The sequence below is a fragment of the Arachis ipaensis genome, chromosome B4, assembly GCF_059453495.1.
Source record: "Arachis ipaensis isolate K30076 ecotype BB chromosome B4, ASM5945349v1, whole genome shotgun sequence".
In the NCBI taxonomy this organism is placed as follows: domain Eukaryota; kingdom Viridiplantae; phylum Streptophyta; class Magnoliopsida; order Fabales; family Fabaceae; genus Arachis; species Arachis ipaensis.
The window spans coordinates 1,260,599-1,273,531 of record NC_142439.1 but is presented as its reverse complement, the minus strand read 5'-3'; the positions used below and the strand labels follow the sequence as shown (position 1 = coordinate 1,273,531).

The 12,933-nt window shown below is 30.0% G+C and overlaps 3 protein-coding genes across 4 annotated transcripts in view; 1 reads left to right on the top strand and 2 right to left on the bottom strand.

Annotated features, from left to right (window-relative positions):
- The window catches only part of LOC107638334 (SH2 domain-containing protein A), a 209,187-nt gene that overhangs the window by 167,722 nt on the left and 28,532 nt on the right, over positions 1-12,933 (bottom strand). The window lies entirely within an intron of this gene.
- LOC107635817 (triacylglycerol lipase 2-like) lies at positions 2,389-9,090 on the top strand. Its single transcript, XM_021120247.2, has 9 exons — positions 2,389-2,541; positions 3,292-3,399; positions 3,483-3,623; positions 4,890-5,000; positions 5,624-5,767; positions 5,853-5,893; positions 6,410-6,489; positions 6,594-6,689; positions 8,771-9,090. Exons 1-9 carry the CDS (start codon positions 2,389-2,391, stop codon positions 9,088-9,090), a joined length of 1,194 nt encoding a protein of 397 aa, XP_020975906.2.
- The window catches only part of LOC107638335 (L-ascorbate oxidase), a 52,818-nt gene continuing 43,585 nt past the window's right edge, over positions 3,701-12,933 (bottom strand). Inside the window, exon 6 of the mRNA XM_088484241.1 lies at positions 3,701-3,862. The gene's annotated coding sequence lies outside the window, so the exon portion shown is untranslated. The remainder of the gene's footprint in view (positions 3,863-12,933) is intronic.

The window sequence follows — 12,933 nt, the reverse complement described above, 5'->3', positions numbered from 1 at the left end:
GGAGTTAGTATTTACAATCTCCCCTCTGGAGATAAGAACACCTTATGTAAAATATACTAAATAAAGGAAGTTTTTCTCCAGAAAGGTACATCTTCATCCTAGTCTTTCAATTATGAATTATTTAGAAAGTTTAGAATTAACAGAAGAATCAGATTATTATAGATTAACTGCTTTATTAGATAATGAAAAACAGGCTGTTCTAAAAACAGAATTAAATCTCAAATCAAATGAAAATTTTAATAAACAGAACCTTTTAAAAGAAGTTTTTAATAGGAAAAATATAATATACTATGGAAAAATTCAACTTGAAGCCCCTATAAAGATAAAATCCGCCAATGGAGAACTTGAAATAGCTTTGATAAATGATGAAGAAATAAGTAAACAGATCGAGAAAATTAAGGATCAACAAAAAAGATCTAAAATTGGATGGATTCATATTAGTACTATACAAGTCTTAATCAAATCTACATATATGAAAGGAATTAATTCACCAATAAGCCTAGCAATCTGTGACAAAAGAATTACTGATGACCCAATAGACCAAATAATTGGAATTGTTCATGGAAACTTGGCAAATGTAAATGTTAAATTCAACGCCCATCTTGGATATGCTATACCTTTATCAACTGAAAATCTTGGAAGATCTATAAGTTTGGCTTATAAATTTCACAGAAAAAATCTAATGGAACAAGATGATGAACCATTTTCAATTACATATGCAATAAATTATGCTTTAACAAATAGCCATCATAGTATAATATTTAAAAACAGAGAAAGAATTTATGTCGATGAATTATTTCAGAAAATTGTAAAAACAGAAATACCAAAATATAAAGCTATTGAAAACCCAGTTCTATTATTAAAAGAACCATCAGGAAAATTATTTTCATCAAATTTTCAAATAAGAAAATCTAAAATTAATAGCCCTTTAAGTCTATCTAAGTTAAAAATTAAGGAAGAAAATTCTGAAATAAAAGAATTAACAAAAAAGGTCGAAAAATTAAATGAAACTCTAAACACTAAATTATGACAATAAATAGAGAAGAAATATATGTAACTTATCAAGACAAGAAACAAGAGCTCTTTGAAAGAGAAAATCGGTTGAATTATTTCTGAAATAAATCAAAGAGCATTCGAAGCTCTAAAAATAATTTATGACAAGTTAAAAAGAGAAGTTGAAGAACTAGAGAAATTAATAGAATCTCTGAAAAAAAGTGATGAATCGATGATAGAGTTTGCAGAAATTCTAAAATAAATAATGAAGTATAAAAAGATTGAAAAAACCAGAAAATAAAATAAAAAGAAAAAGGGCGGAAAAATTAAAAAGTAAAATAAAGGAACATAAAAGAGAATTAAATAATATTCAGATCGAAATTAATGACCTTATAATAAAAAGGATAGAAATAAGAATAAACATAAACAAGTTGGAATTAAACTTAAAAAATTTATAAATGCCTGGAAAACCATATTATGACTTAAAAGAATTAAAACTATTGAAAGAAAAAATGGAGTATGAAGTTGAAAAATTAAAAAGATATTTAGAAACAACAGAAAATGTAGAAATAAAAGAAGTTCTTGAGGATTTGAAAAATTATATTAAAGAAAAAAACAAACAGATAAAAGATTTTATATACAATAATCCATGCAAAAAAGAATATTATAAACTAAAACAAGATTAAAAAACTATAAATCAGAGTTATAAATCAAGGACTAATAATAAATAATCACACAAGAAAAATAATGGTAAATACTTTAAATTATAATTTTGCACCACCAATTGAATCTATACAAATTATAATCTTATTTGAGAAATTAATTTCGAAAAAGAAAGAAAAGTCGAATGTTAAAATTGAAATTAAAGAAAAGTCGAATGTTAAAATTGGTATCAGAGCCAAGTTAACGATTAAGGGTAACACTTTCTCTTTAAGTAACACTTTTAGTGACACGCTTTTCAGCCACAAAAAGACAAAAATCTGTACACCCACATCTGTACACTATAAGGTCCCTAAATATAAACATCATTTTCCATGGCTACATTACATGTCTAATATCATAGGTTAAATTTTATAAAGGACAAATGAACATTCGATCTTCAAAATCCTGGCGGATACGTTATGTCAAAATAAACAATACTTAATTTTGAAAGTCAACAAAATATAAATAATTAAAAATTACCCATTCAACTTCAATGCCTTTGTTCAAACGCTAAGTACATATACATTGATCATAGTTTTGTAAACATTTTAATTACAAGTCCATCCAAAAAGAAAATGTTGAAACTAGTAAGATGCAAAATCTTTCTCAAATTTTGTCCTTGCACTACAAAAGTTGGTTATAAAATGAAAGCATTTTTAATTTCCCCTGACGCATTAGACCATGATAGCCACAATGTCGATGATGAACATGATTTTAGCGAGTCTGCTTCTCGTGTTCTTCATTTGCGTTATTGCAGAAGCACATGCGAGGAAAACACTATACACAGATGACGGTATTTGCAAAAGAATGGCAGAGACACAGGGTTATACTTGTGAAGAACACAAGGTGCTTATTATAATCATTTATAAAAGAGAAAGTATAGGGAGCCAATGAAATATTTGTACAATGGAAGTATTAGAGATATAATCATTAGTGTTATCTTTTTTCATCAGCTGCTGAAGTTTTTGGGATGAGTGGTATCATGACATGGTATCAGAGCTCTAGATCCAAAAGGTCAAGAGTTTGATCCTTGGTGAACCCAAAATCAGTTTAAGCTTTTGGGATGAGATGTTTATTATCCCTAGTATCCGGATGGTTATTCTGGATAATATGGATGATATTCATTTTTTAACTCATATAACCCATTGTACACATTGTATAAATATTCCATTGACTCTCTAATAGGACTCTTTATAAAAATATTATTTGTATATAAAAAATTAGCCACTAAACCAATTATAATGTATTTGTATATAAATATTTATATAGTTTAATTTTTTTAAATATATATTATATATTTTAATATATATCCTACACTATTAGTTAATTTTAATAACTAATTTTAGTATATATTTATTATGATTATATTATTTATGTCTGTCATTATATTATTTTTTTTAAATTTAAAGTGATAGAAAAAAACAACATAAATGATTATTATATCTCTTCACGTTTTTTCAGATAAACTTTTTTTATATCATGTCATGATACTAATTCTTTTAAAAGTTTAAAATGATTAAAAAAATAATATGAATCATTGTATTTTTACGTCGTCATTAATTAGAGGAAAATTTTTTTTTTGTTAAACTGGACCAGGTTACGACCGTAGATGGCTACATTCTTAGCCTACAGAGGATGCCGGCGGGGCGATCCGGCAAGGCAGCAGACAAGCCACCAGTTTTTTTGCAACATGGTCTCTTTATCGTAGGTGCATTGCTTGTTGAGATAACAATATCATTGTTATTGCTAGATTAATTTTTTTTTAACTTTTTTATTTTTTTTTTAAGGATGCTATAACATGGTTGTTCAACACTCCGGAAGAATCATTGGCATATATCTTAGCAGACAAAGGCTTTGATGTGTGGCTTGCCAACACTCGTGGGACAAAATATAGCAGCGCCCATACATCACTTAATCCTAATGACATGGTTCTTTTATTTTTTATTTTCTCAAAAATACTATTGGTACATTTAAATTAGTCATTAATGTAGTTATATATAAATACAAGTAAAAACTCAGGTGAAGTCGACTTCACGTGAAGTTGATACATAAGAGCCCATAGATGAAAATTTAATCAAATCAGTCAAATCATCTAACAGCTCTCAGATATCAACTTCACGTAAAGTCGAGACTTCACCAGAATTTTCACCATAAATATATATATGTAGTTTAATTTATTTTAAATATGTATTTATATTTCAATATATATTTTATACTGATAGCTGATTTTAGTATACACGTATCATAGTCGTTTTTCTTTTAGTAAGATACACTTAGCTCTACTCTTGATGTTTCATAAAAGCTATCCAGATGAGACCCAACTTTTGGTTTGTAAATATTAGCCAATTTTTTCCTAATTTTAAAAATTTTTATTTTCAAGAGAATTTAGAATTTTGGATTTATACTTTAAGTTGTTTAATTAAATGTTTATAATTTAGAATTTAAAATAAATAAAATAATTTTAAAAAACTAATATTACCCGAAAAAAATTGGTTCCTATCATTATTATTCAAGCTACAATCGTTCACATTCATATCTAAATTTGAAGCTAAATAAGATTTCCAATTTTTTCCTTTTACAATTTTCAAATCTTTTATTTGAAGTTCTCTACTTTTTTTTCTTAAAAAGGAAAAAGAAAAAGATAGAAAAAAATTTGTTATTTAATATTTATAAATGTACAAATAGACTTTCATAAAAATATGAAATTCCACCTTATTATTTTGAAATTTACACTCTACGTTGGTTGCTTATTTTTGTTATTAATTTTTTTTTATTGGTCTTTCAAGTTTCAACTATAATTTTGAGTAACTTTTTTTGTTTTTTTTTTATCCATATTTTAAGAAAATATAAGAGATCCTATATATAGTATAGGAGTAAGTAGTTGTGTAAATATTTCTTTGTAATTAAAGTTTAAAATGTGAGAAAATTAATAAGGGTTTCAGATGTTAGGAAATAAGGGGTTTGATATATATATATATATTAGAATTAATTTAATGTAAAAAAAAAAAAATAGCAGGGTTTCGGATGTTAAGATAAGTTGGATGTTTTTTGTATAATTTTAAAAAATTAGAATAAAAAAAAACTAACAATAAAATACCGGCAGATTTCGAACTTTATACATTCGAGATATGTATTAAGAAGCCAATTTGGTAATCTCTAATTGGTTGGTTGTTAATTTATTCTATTATTAATATGCATATTGGGATTGGTCATGGGATGAGTTAGTAAGTTATGATCTTCCTGCTTCACTCAGTTATGTATTCAATCATACCGGTCAGAAAATGCACTACGTAGGTCATTCCTTGGTGAGTTTGAGTTTAACTTTTATTATTTTAATTAAAGAATTTAATTTTGATGTACTGTTAATGTAAAATAATTTTATATGTATATTTAATTACATAACATCACAATAGTAAAATAACAACCCTGAGTGTTTGAATAGTCATTAGTATTTGATGGAGAGACAGAGACGAAAAGACTGAGAATGAGAGACAGAAACTAATAAGAGACAGAAATTGAAATAAATCTTAGTATTCTGTTTGGTGTAAAATGGGAGACAGAAATTGAAATAAGAATGAAACTCTAATTTAATTTGTACAAAGGCTAAAATTGAAATTAATTTATTGAAATGAGGATATTTTAGGTATAAAATGTTATTAAAGTTTTAGTCTCCATCTCTAAAAATTTTAGTCTCTTGTGTCCCTACTTTTTGGAGGTACTGAAATACTGAAATTTTAGTACCAATCTCTGAGCCAACAAACATGATACTGAGTCTCAGTCTCTTAGTATCTGTCTCAGTACCTCAAAACAAACGCTATCTTAACAAATATGATTGTACGACTGTATAAAACGTTTTTTATTGTCTGTATATCAAAATTATATTTAAATATGTATTTATGCATAAAGATAACAAGAAATTTAATTTCAGGGAACTTTAACAGCATTAGCTGCATTCTCTGAAGAGCAACTAATGAATATGTTGAGATCAGCTGCATTACTTAGCCCAATTGCTCATTTGAGTCAAATTATGTCGCAACCAACAAAGCTTGCTGCTGACCTTTTCATAGCAAATGTAAGATATATACTACTTGAGCAAAGAAAATCTAAAATGATGCAAAATCATTTGATGTAATTTTTTTCACTTTATATTTTGACAGGATGTTTACTGGTTGGGCCTTCATGAATTCAGTCCCAATGAGTATGACAAAATCATAACTGAAAATTTCGCTTATTATTATGTCTTTTTAACTTTTGCTTTATATTAGACAGCGTTTAGGTTTGAGAAGAAGATAAGATAAGAGATTGAAAATAAGACACAAAAGATAGAAATACAAAAATTAATGTTCTTGTATTTTGTTTGGTAATAAATTAGAACAAATTATGAAAGTCAAATTTATTTTTTTTTTATTTAAAAAATTTGAAAAAAATATAATTATAAAAAATTAACAAGAATAATAAAATAAATTATGTTTTTTTGTTACAATTTTTGTGTTTTTTTGTCATGATAAACATAAAATGTATTAATTTAGTGTTTCTAAACACAATATCTCTATTCATATCTCATCTGCCAAATACGATTTTGTATCTTTATCTCAGTGTCTCGTAGCTATAAACAAACGCAGTGAAAACACTCATATGTGATATTAGTTTCTTTTGGATATAGAATCAACTAACACAAATCTTTTTTCTGACAATATATTTTTCTAATGATCAGGAATGTTGCATCCAAATTTCTAGAGGGCATTTGCAGAAGCTTAAAACTGAATTGTTCAGATCTAATGACTGTTTTTACAGGTACTTAATGTTATTAGAATGACGATTTTCACTCATCAATACATGTATATGTTGATCCCACCAAAATGAGACTTTATTTTAATATTTATTAATTAAAATTTTAGGTCCCAATTGTTGCATAAATTCTTCGAGAATAAATATATTTCTTAATAATGAACCGCAACCATCATCTACGAAGAATTTGATACATCTATCACAAAGTAAGTATTTTAATTAGGTTATGTTTGAGAATTTATTACTGTTAGATATTTTTCTATTATATATTTTATGTTGAAAGACTTATTTTGTAACTAGTCAATAAAGTAAGTAGGGACGGATCCAGAAATGATATTATGGGGGGCCAATAACACATATAATATTAAAAATTATGTAAAAAAATTATATAATATAAGATGTATTATAAAAATACACGAATAGAGAATATATTTTAAAGTAAAAAAAATGTGTATACTTTTTACTAACGAAGTGGTCGATTCTTCGTATCATAAAATTCACCGATAATAGAATTTGTGTCAAAATTTTCAACAATTTTCTTTTCAATATAATTAAAAGACAATTATCAAGAAATTCATCTTTTATTTTGTTTCTAAGTTATTTTTCACAATATTCATTGAAAAAGATCTCTTAATTGTAGCAGTTGAAACAAAGAGAATTAATACCAAACGAATAAAAAAACGGCCACAAAAAGAAAAAGAATTCACTTTATAAGATTTAAAAAATTTTATTTAATTAAAAAATATTAGTAATAATATTTTTTCAGATTTTTTTAATATTGTTACTTATTTTTTAGATATTAAAAATTATTAATATTTAAATTAGACTGAACTTTTATTTATATTAGACTAAATACTAAATATTTTTTTAAAAAAATTAAATTATACATAATAACTTATTACTATTAAAAAAAGTTGGGGGGCCGAGGCCGCCACTCGCCCCCTTATGTCCGTCCCTGAAAGTAAGTCTTTTGACTAATCATTTTATTTTGTAACTAGCTAGATATTGTTTGAACTGAAGCATTTTATTTATAGAGTAAATTAACAAATAAATTCATTCATAAAGATTTATAATCGAACGTATTAGTCTTAAAAAAAATACTAATAAAATTATCTAAGATGGTAGATATATACATATTATCTTTTAAATTATTTTTTAGAGTAAAGTATTGTTTTTATTCCAAACGTTTGGGGTAAGTCTTAAAGTTGTCCTTAACGTTTGAATCGTCCTATTTAAGTCCCTAACGTTTCAAAATTGACTTAATGTTGTCCTGCCGTTAGGAATCTGTTAACGGAATTGATGGCGGGACAAAATTGAGACAATTTTGAAACATTATGGACTTAAATAGGACGAACACGTTAGGGACAAAAACGCTACATAAAAATAAATTTAAATTTTATCCTTCAATAATATCAATTTTTTACGGTATATAATTATTCAATTATTTTTTAATCACATCTAAGTAAATTACACTTAATCACATTAATTTTATTCTAAATAAATTTATTTTTTATAATTTTATTATTAAAAATTTTTACTCATCATAAAATGTTTGTAGAATGACTAGTACATAAACTTGTGGAAAAATTAAAAAATAATAAATATACAATAAAGTAATGTGATTCTAGTCATTTTACAAACATTTCATGATGAGTAAAAATATTTAAGAGTAAAATTATAAAAAAAATTATTTAAAATAAAAATAATGTGATTAAGTGTAATTTACTTAAATGTGATTAAAAATAATTGAATAACTATGTACCATAAAAGATTGATATTAGTGAAGGATAAATTAAAATTTATTTTTAGGTATCATTTTCGTCCCCAACGTTTTCGTTCTATTTAAGTCCCCAACGTTTCAAAATCGTCTCAATTTTGTCATGCTGTCAATTCCGTTAACAGATTCCTAACAGCAGGACAGCATTGAGTCAATTTTAAAACGTTAGGGACTTAAATAGGACGATTCAAACGTTAGGGACAATTTTGAGACTTACCTTAAACGTTGGGGACAAAAACAATACTTTACTCTATTTTCTATAATTAGGATAGAAGATCTTAATTAATTTGAATTTATTTGTCTACGTTTATTATTTTGGAAGATTTTATTAGTATTTTTTTTATTTAGAAACTAATTTGCCCAAAATATAAATCTTCAGGTGTTTATTTGTCACCTTAGTCTTATTTATATTTTATAAAATTATAAATGATTGAACTAATACTTCTTTATATTCATCTATAGCTTCTAATAAACTTCACTTTTGTATGCTATGATGTGAATTATGAGTAGTGATAAGAACAGGAAAAATAGCAAAGTATGATTATGGTAATGAAGAACAAAATATACAACACTATGGAGAGGCTAGTCCTCCTATTTATGATATGGCTAGTATTCCAAATGGGTTCCCACTTTTCCTAAGCTATGGAGGACAAGATATGTTATCTGATGTAAACGATGTCAAGCTTTTGCTCACGGACCTCAAAGATCATCATAAGAATAAGCTCGTCGTGTTGTTTATAGAAAACTATGCTCATGCTGATTTCGTTATGGGTGTCAATGCTAATCAAATTGTTTATGATCCTATTATGGCTTTCTTCAATGATAATTGATTAGCAATTGTTATTCACTTGTTCAACATCAAATCTGCTAAAAATATCAAGTTTATATCAAGCTTTAATGAAATATATCTACTATATATCTTATGTTTTTTGCCAATCAAAACATAATTTTTTCTAGTAAAGTCACAATTAGATTCTCGAATATTTCAATTTAGGATTAATTAGTCATTGGAAAAAAATTAACTCTGTGTATGCTACATTTGCGGTACATAGCCGGTCCCAAGCCCGGATAAAGGAGGAGGGTTGTGTTAGGTCTTCGACAACTAACATAAAAATATAGTCGAACCCCATGACATGAATCAAAGACATTATTGCACTAAAGCTAGGTCGTTGCTCGGAAGCAACGCGCTGTATGGCTCGAGTACGGTGTCAAATGAGCAAGAGCCGCTGCATCGGTGCCGGGATGTAGTGTTAAATGAGTAAGGGTTCCCGCGTTTTCGTGAACGGACGAGGGTAAATAAGCTAGTTCACAAAGTAAAAGGTAAATGTCGAAGAGACAGAAGGTTGAGATTTGGGACATGGAACATAGGCACCCTAACAGGAAAGTCCATGGAGGTGGTGGACACCATGACAAGGAGGAAGATTAACATTATGTGCTTACAAGAAACAAAATGGGTTGGTGCGAAGGCTAGGGAGTTGGATACTTCTGCTTTCAAACTGTGGTATACAGGAAAGGTGAAGAATAGGAATGTGGTTGGAATAATTGTGGATAAGCAGTGGAAGAAGGACGTAGTGGATGTCAAGAGGGTGGGAGATCGGATCATCTCTATCAAACTTGTGGTGGAGGGATGTGCTTTCCATGTGATTAGCGCTTATGCACCGCAAGTGGGTTCGGACGAACAACACAAAATAAGGTTCTGGGAGGATCTAGAGAGTTTGGTTCAAGACATACCTTTGGGAGATAAGATTTTTTTATGAGGAGATTTAAATGGCCATGTTGGGAGAGAAGTGACTGGATATAGGAGTATTCACGGAGGCCATGGTTTCGGGGTGATCAATGTCGATGGTAAAACTATTTTGGACTTTCCTCAACCTTTGATCTTCTCATCGCAAATATATATTTTAAAAAGAGAGACGAACATCTTATAACCTATAAGAGTGGCATGACAAACTCTCAAATCGACTTCTTGTTGAGGAGAGTCGATCGGAAATTTTGCATTAACTGTAAAATTATCCCGGGAGAGAGTTTGACAACACAATATAGGGTGCTCGTCATGGGTTTTCGCGTTGAGCAAAAGTTGATGAAAAGATATCATACGAAGAACCCAAGGACGAGGTGGTGGCGGATGAAAGGTGAGGAGCAAAGAAGCTTCCTAAGACGGATAGGAGAAGAGGCAAAGTGGGATGGGATTGGAAGCGCGGAAGAGATGTGGAGGGAGATGCAGAAGTTATTAGAAGAACAGCAAAAGAAAGCTTTGGTGAATCTAAAGGAATAGGACCAAGAGACAAGGAGTCCTGGTGGTGGAATGCGAGTGTACAAGAAAAGATAAAGATAAAAAAGGAGTGCTTTAAAGAGTGGTTTTTATGCCGCAACGCAGATAACTGGAAAAAATATAAGGCGGCTAAGAAAGAGACAAAAGTGGCTGTAAGTGAAGCAAGAACAAGAGTATATGAGGGTCTCTATCAGTCTTTGGACACGAAAGAAGGAGAAAAAGGTATATATAGAATCACAAAGAGCCGTGAAAGAAGAACGAGAGATTTGGATCAGGTTAAGTGCATAAAGGATAAGGATGGAGAGGTGTTGGCTCAAGAAGAGAATATTAATGAACGGTGGAAGAGCTACTTCTACGAGTTATTTAATGAGGGACAGAAGACTCTTCCGAGCCTTGGTCGGTTATGGACAAGGGAAGAAGATCAAAACTTTGACTACTATCGAAGGATTCGAGACTTCGAGGTAAAAGAGGCTCTAAAGCAGATAAAAATGACAGAGTAGTAGGACCTGATAATATCCCGATTGAGGTTTGGAAGGGTTTTGGTGAAAAAGGCATCAACTGGTTAACCAAGCTTTTTAATGAGATTTTAAGGTCAAAGAAGATGCCTGATGAGTGAAGAAAGAGCACCTTGGTACCTATCTACAAGAATAAGGGGGATATACAAAGTTGCAGAAACTATAGAGGGATCAAGCTTATGAGTCATACCATGAAGTTATGGGAAAGGGTGATAGAACGGAGGTTGAGAAAAGAGACACAAGTAACAGAGAACCAATTTGGATTTATGCTAGGCAGATCAACCACTGAAGCGATATACCTATTAAGAAGAATGATGGAGAGGTATCGTAGTAATAAAAGGGATCTTCATATGATGTTTATTGATTTAGAAAAAGCGTATGATAGGGTCCCAAAGGAGGTCTTATGGAAGGTTTTAGAAAAGAGGAGAGTAAGGATCGCATATATTCGTGCAGTTAAAGACATGTATGATGGGGCCACAACTAGTATGAAGACTCAAAGTGGTGTGACAGAGGAATTTTCTATTGGTATAGGATTACACCAGGGATCATCATTAAGTCCATACATTTTCACATTAGTCTTGGAAGTACTCACAGAGCACATCCAAGAGCCTGTGTCATGGTGCATGCTTTTGTCGATGATATCGTCCTTATGGGAAAGTCAAGGGAAGACTTAAATAAGAAGTTGGAGTTATGCAGAGAAGCTCTAGAAGTGTATGGTCTGCGCATAAGTCGTAGCAAGACAGAATATATGGAATGTAAGTTCAGTCCGAGAAGAGAAAACCCTAATATAGAAGTGAAGATTGGAGAAAACATCCTACGAAAAGTTAAAAGTTTTAAGTACCCTGGGTGCATTATACATGATAATGGATAGATTGAACAGGATGTAAATCATAGGATCCAAGTAGGTTGGTCAAAATGGCGGAGTGCATATGGTTTTATATGTGACAAAAAAGTGCCTTTAAAACTTAAAGGTAAATTCCATCGCACCGCTATAAGACCGGCTATGCTTTATGGTACGGAGTGTTGGGCAGCTAAAGGGGAGCACGAACATAAACTGAGTGTGGCAGAGATGAAGATGTTGAGATGGATGAGTGGTCATACGCGATTGGATAAAATAAGGAACAAAGATATAAGGGAAAGGGTTGGAGTAGCACCCATTGTGGAAAAGATGGTTGAATCGCGTCTCATGTGGTTTAGACATGTGAGAAGAAGACCGATAAAACATCCAGTCAGGAGGATGGATGAGATGGAAGATGGACAATGGGCGAAAGGCAGAGGAAGACCTAAGAAGACCATCCATGAGGTAGTCAAACGAGATCTACATGTAAATGGTCTCTCTGTAGACATGATACATGACAGAGCACAATGACGTCGTTTGATTCATATAGCCAACCACACTTAGTGGGACAAGGCTTTGTTGTTGTTGTTGTTGTTGTAGTCATTGGAAAAAATTAATATCAATTAGGTCCTTCACAACTCTAAACAGTAGACATATATGTCATTCTTTCAATGGATAGTACAAAACAAAATGGAATTGCCTATGTATTTGGTTATCTATAGACTATAGTGGTGTGTGTTCCGTTGCTGTCACAAGAGCATGGAAACATTATAGTTTTGGACAATGAATCATTTATTATTTTTTGAATTTCTATATAACTTTTATCTTATTTATCATAAACCCTACTAAAGCAAGTGAAGTTTCGCTCTAAAAATCATTATCCATGTAACAATCTTTCATAAATGAGGAAATATAGGGAGTCAATGGAATATTTATACAATGTGTACAATGGAGATTTAAGGATGCCCGATTTAGTATTAGAGATATAACCATTAGTGTTACCTTTTCCTATCAGTTTAATCTTTTGGGATGAGTGGTTTTATGATAT

What these genes read in the sequence shown, in the direction of transcription:
- LOC107635817 (XM_021120247.2), top strand. Translation starts at nt 2,389, where the DNA reads ATGTCGATGATGAACATGATTTTAGCGAGTCTGCTTCTCGTGTTCTTC. An exon ending in CATGAATTCAGTCCCAATGA is followed by an intron (nt 5,894 to 6,409) that starts GTATGACAAAAT and finishes TCTAATGATCAG; the next exon opens with GAATGTTGCATCCAAATTTC. An exon ending in TCTAATGACTGTTTTTACAG is followed by an intron (nt 6,490 to 6,593) that starts GTACTTAATGTT and finishes TTAAAATTTTAG; the next exon opens with GTCCCAATTGTTGCATAAAT.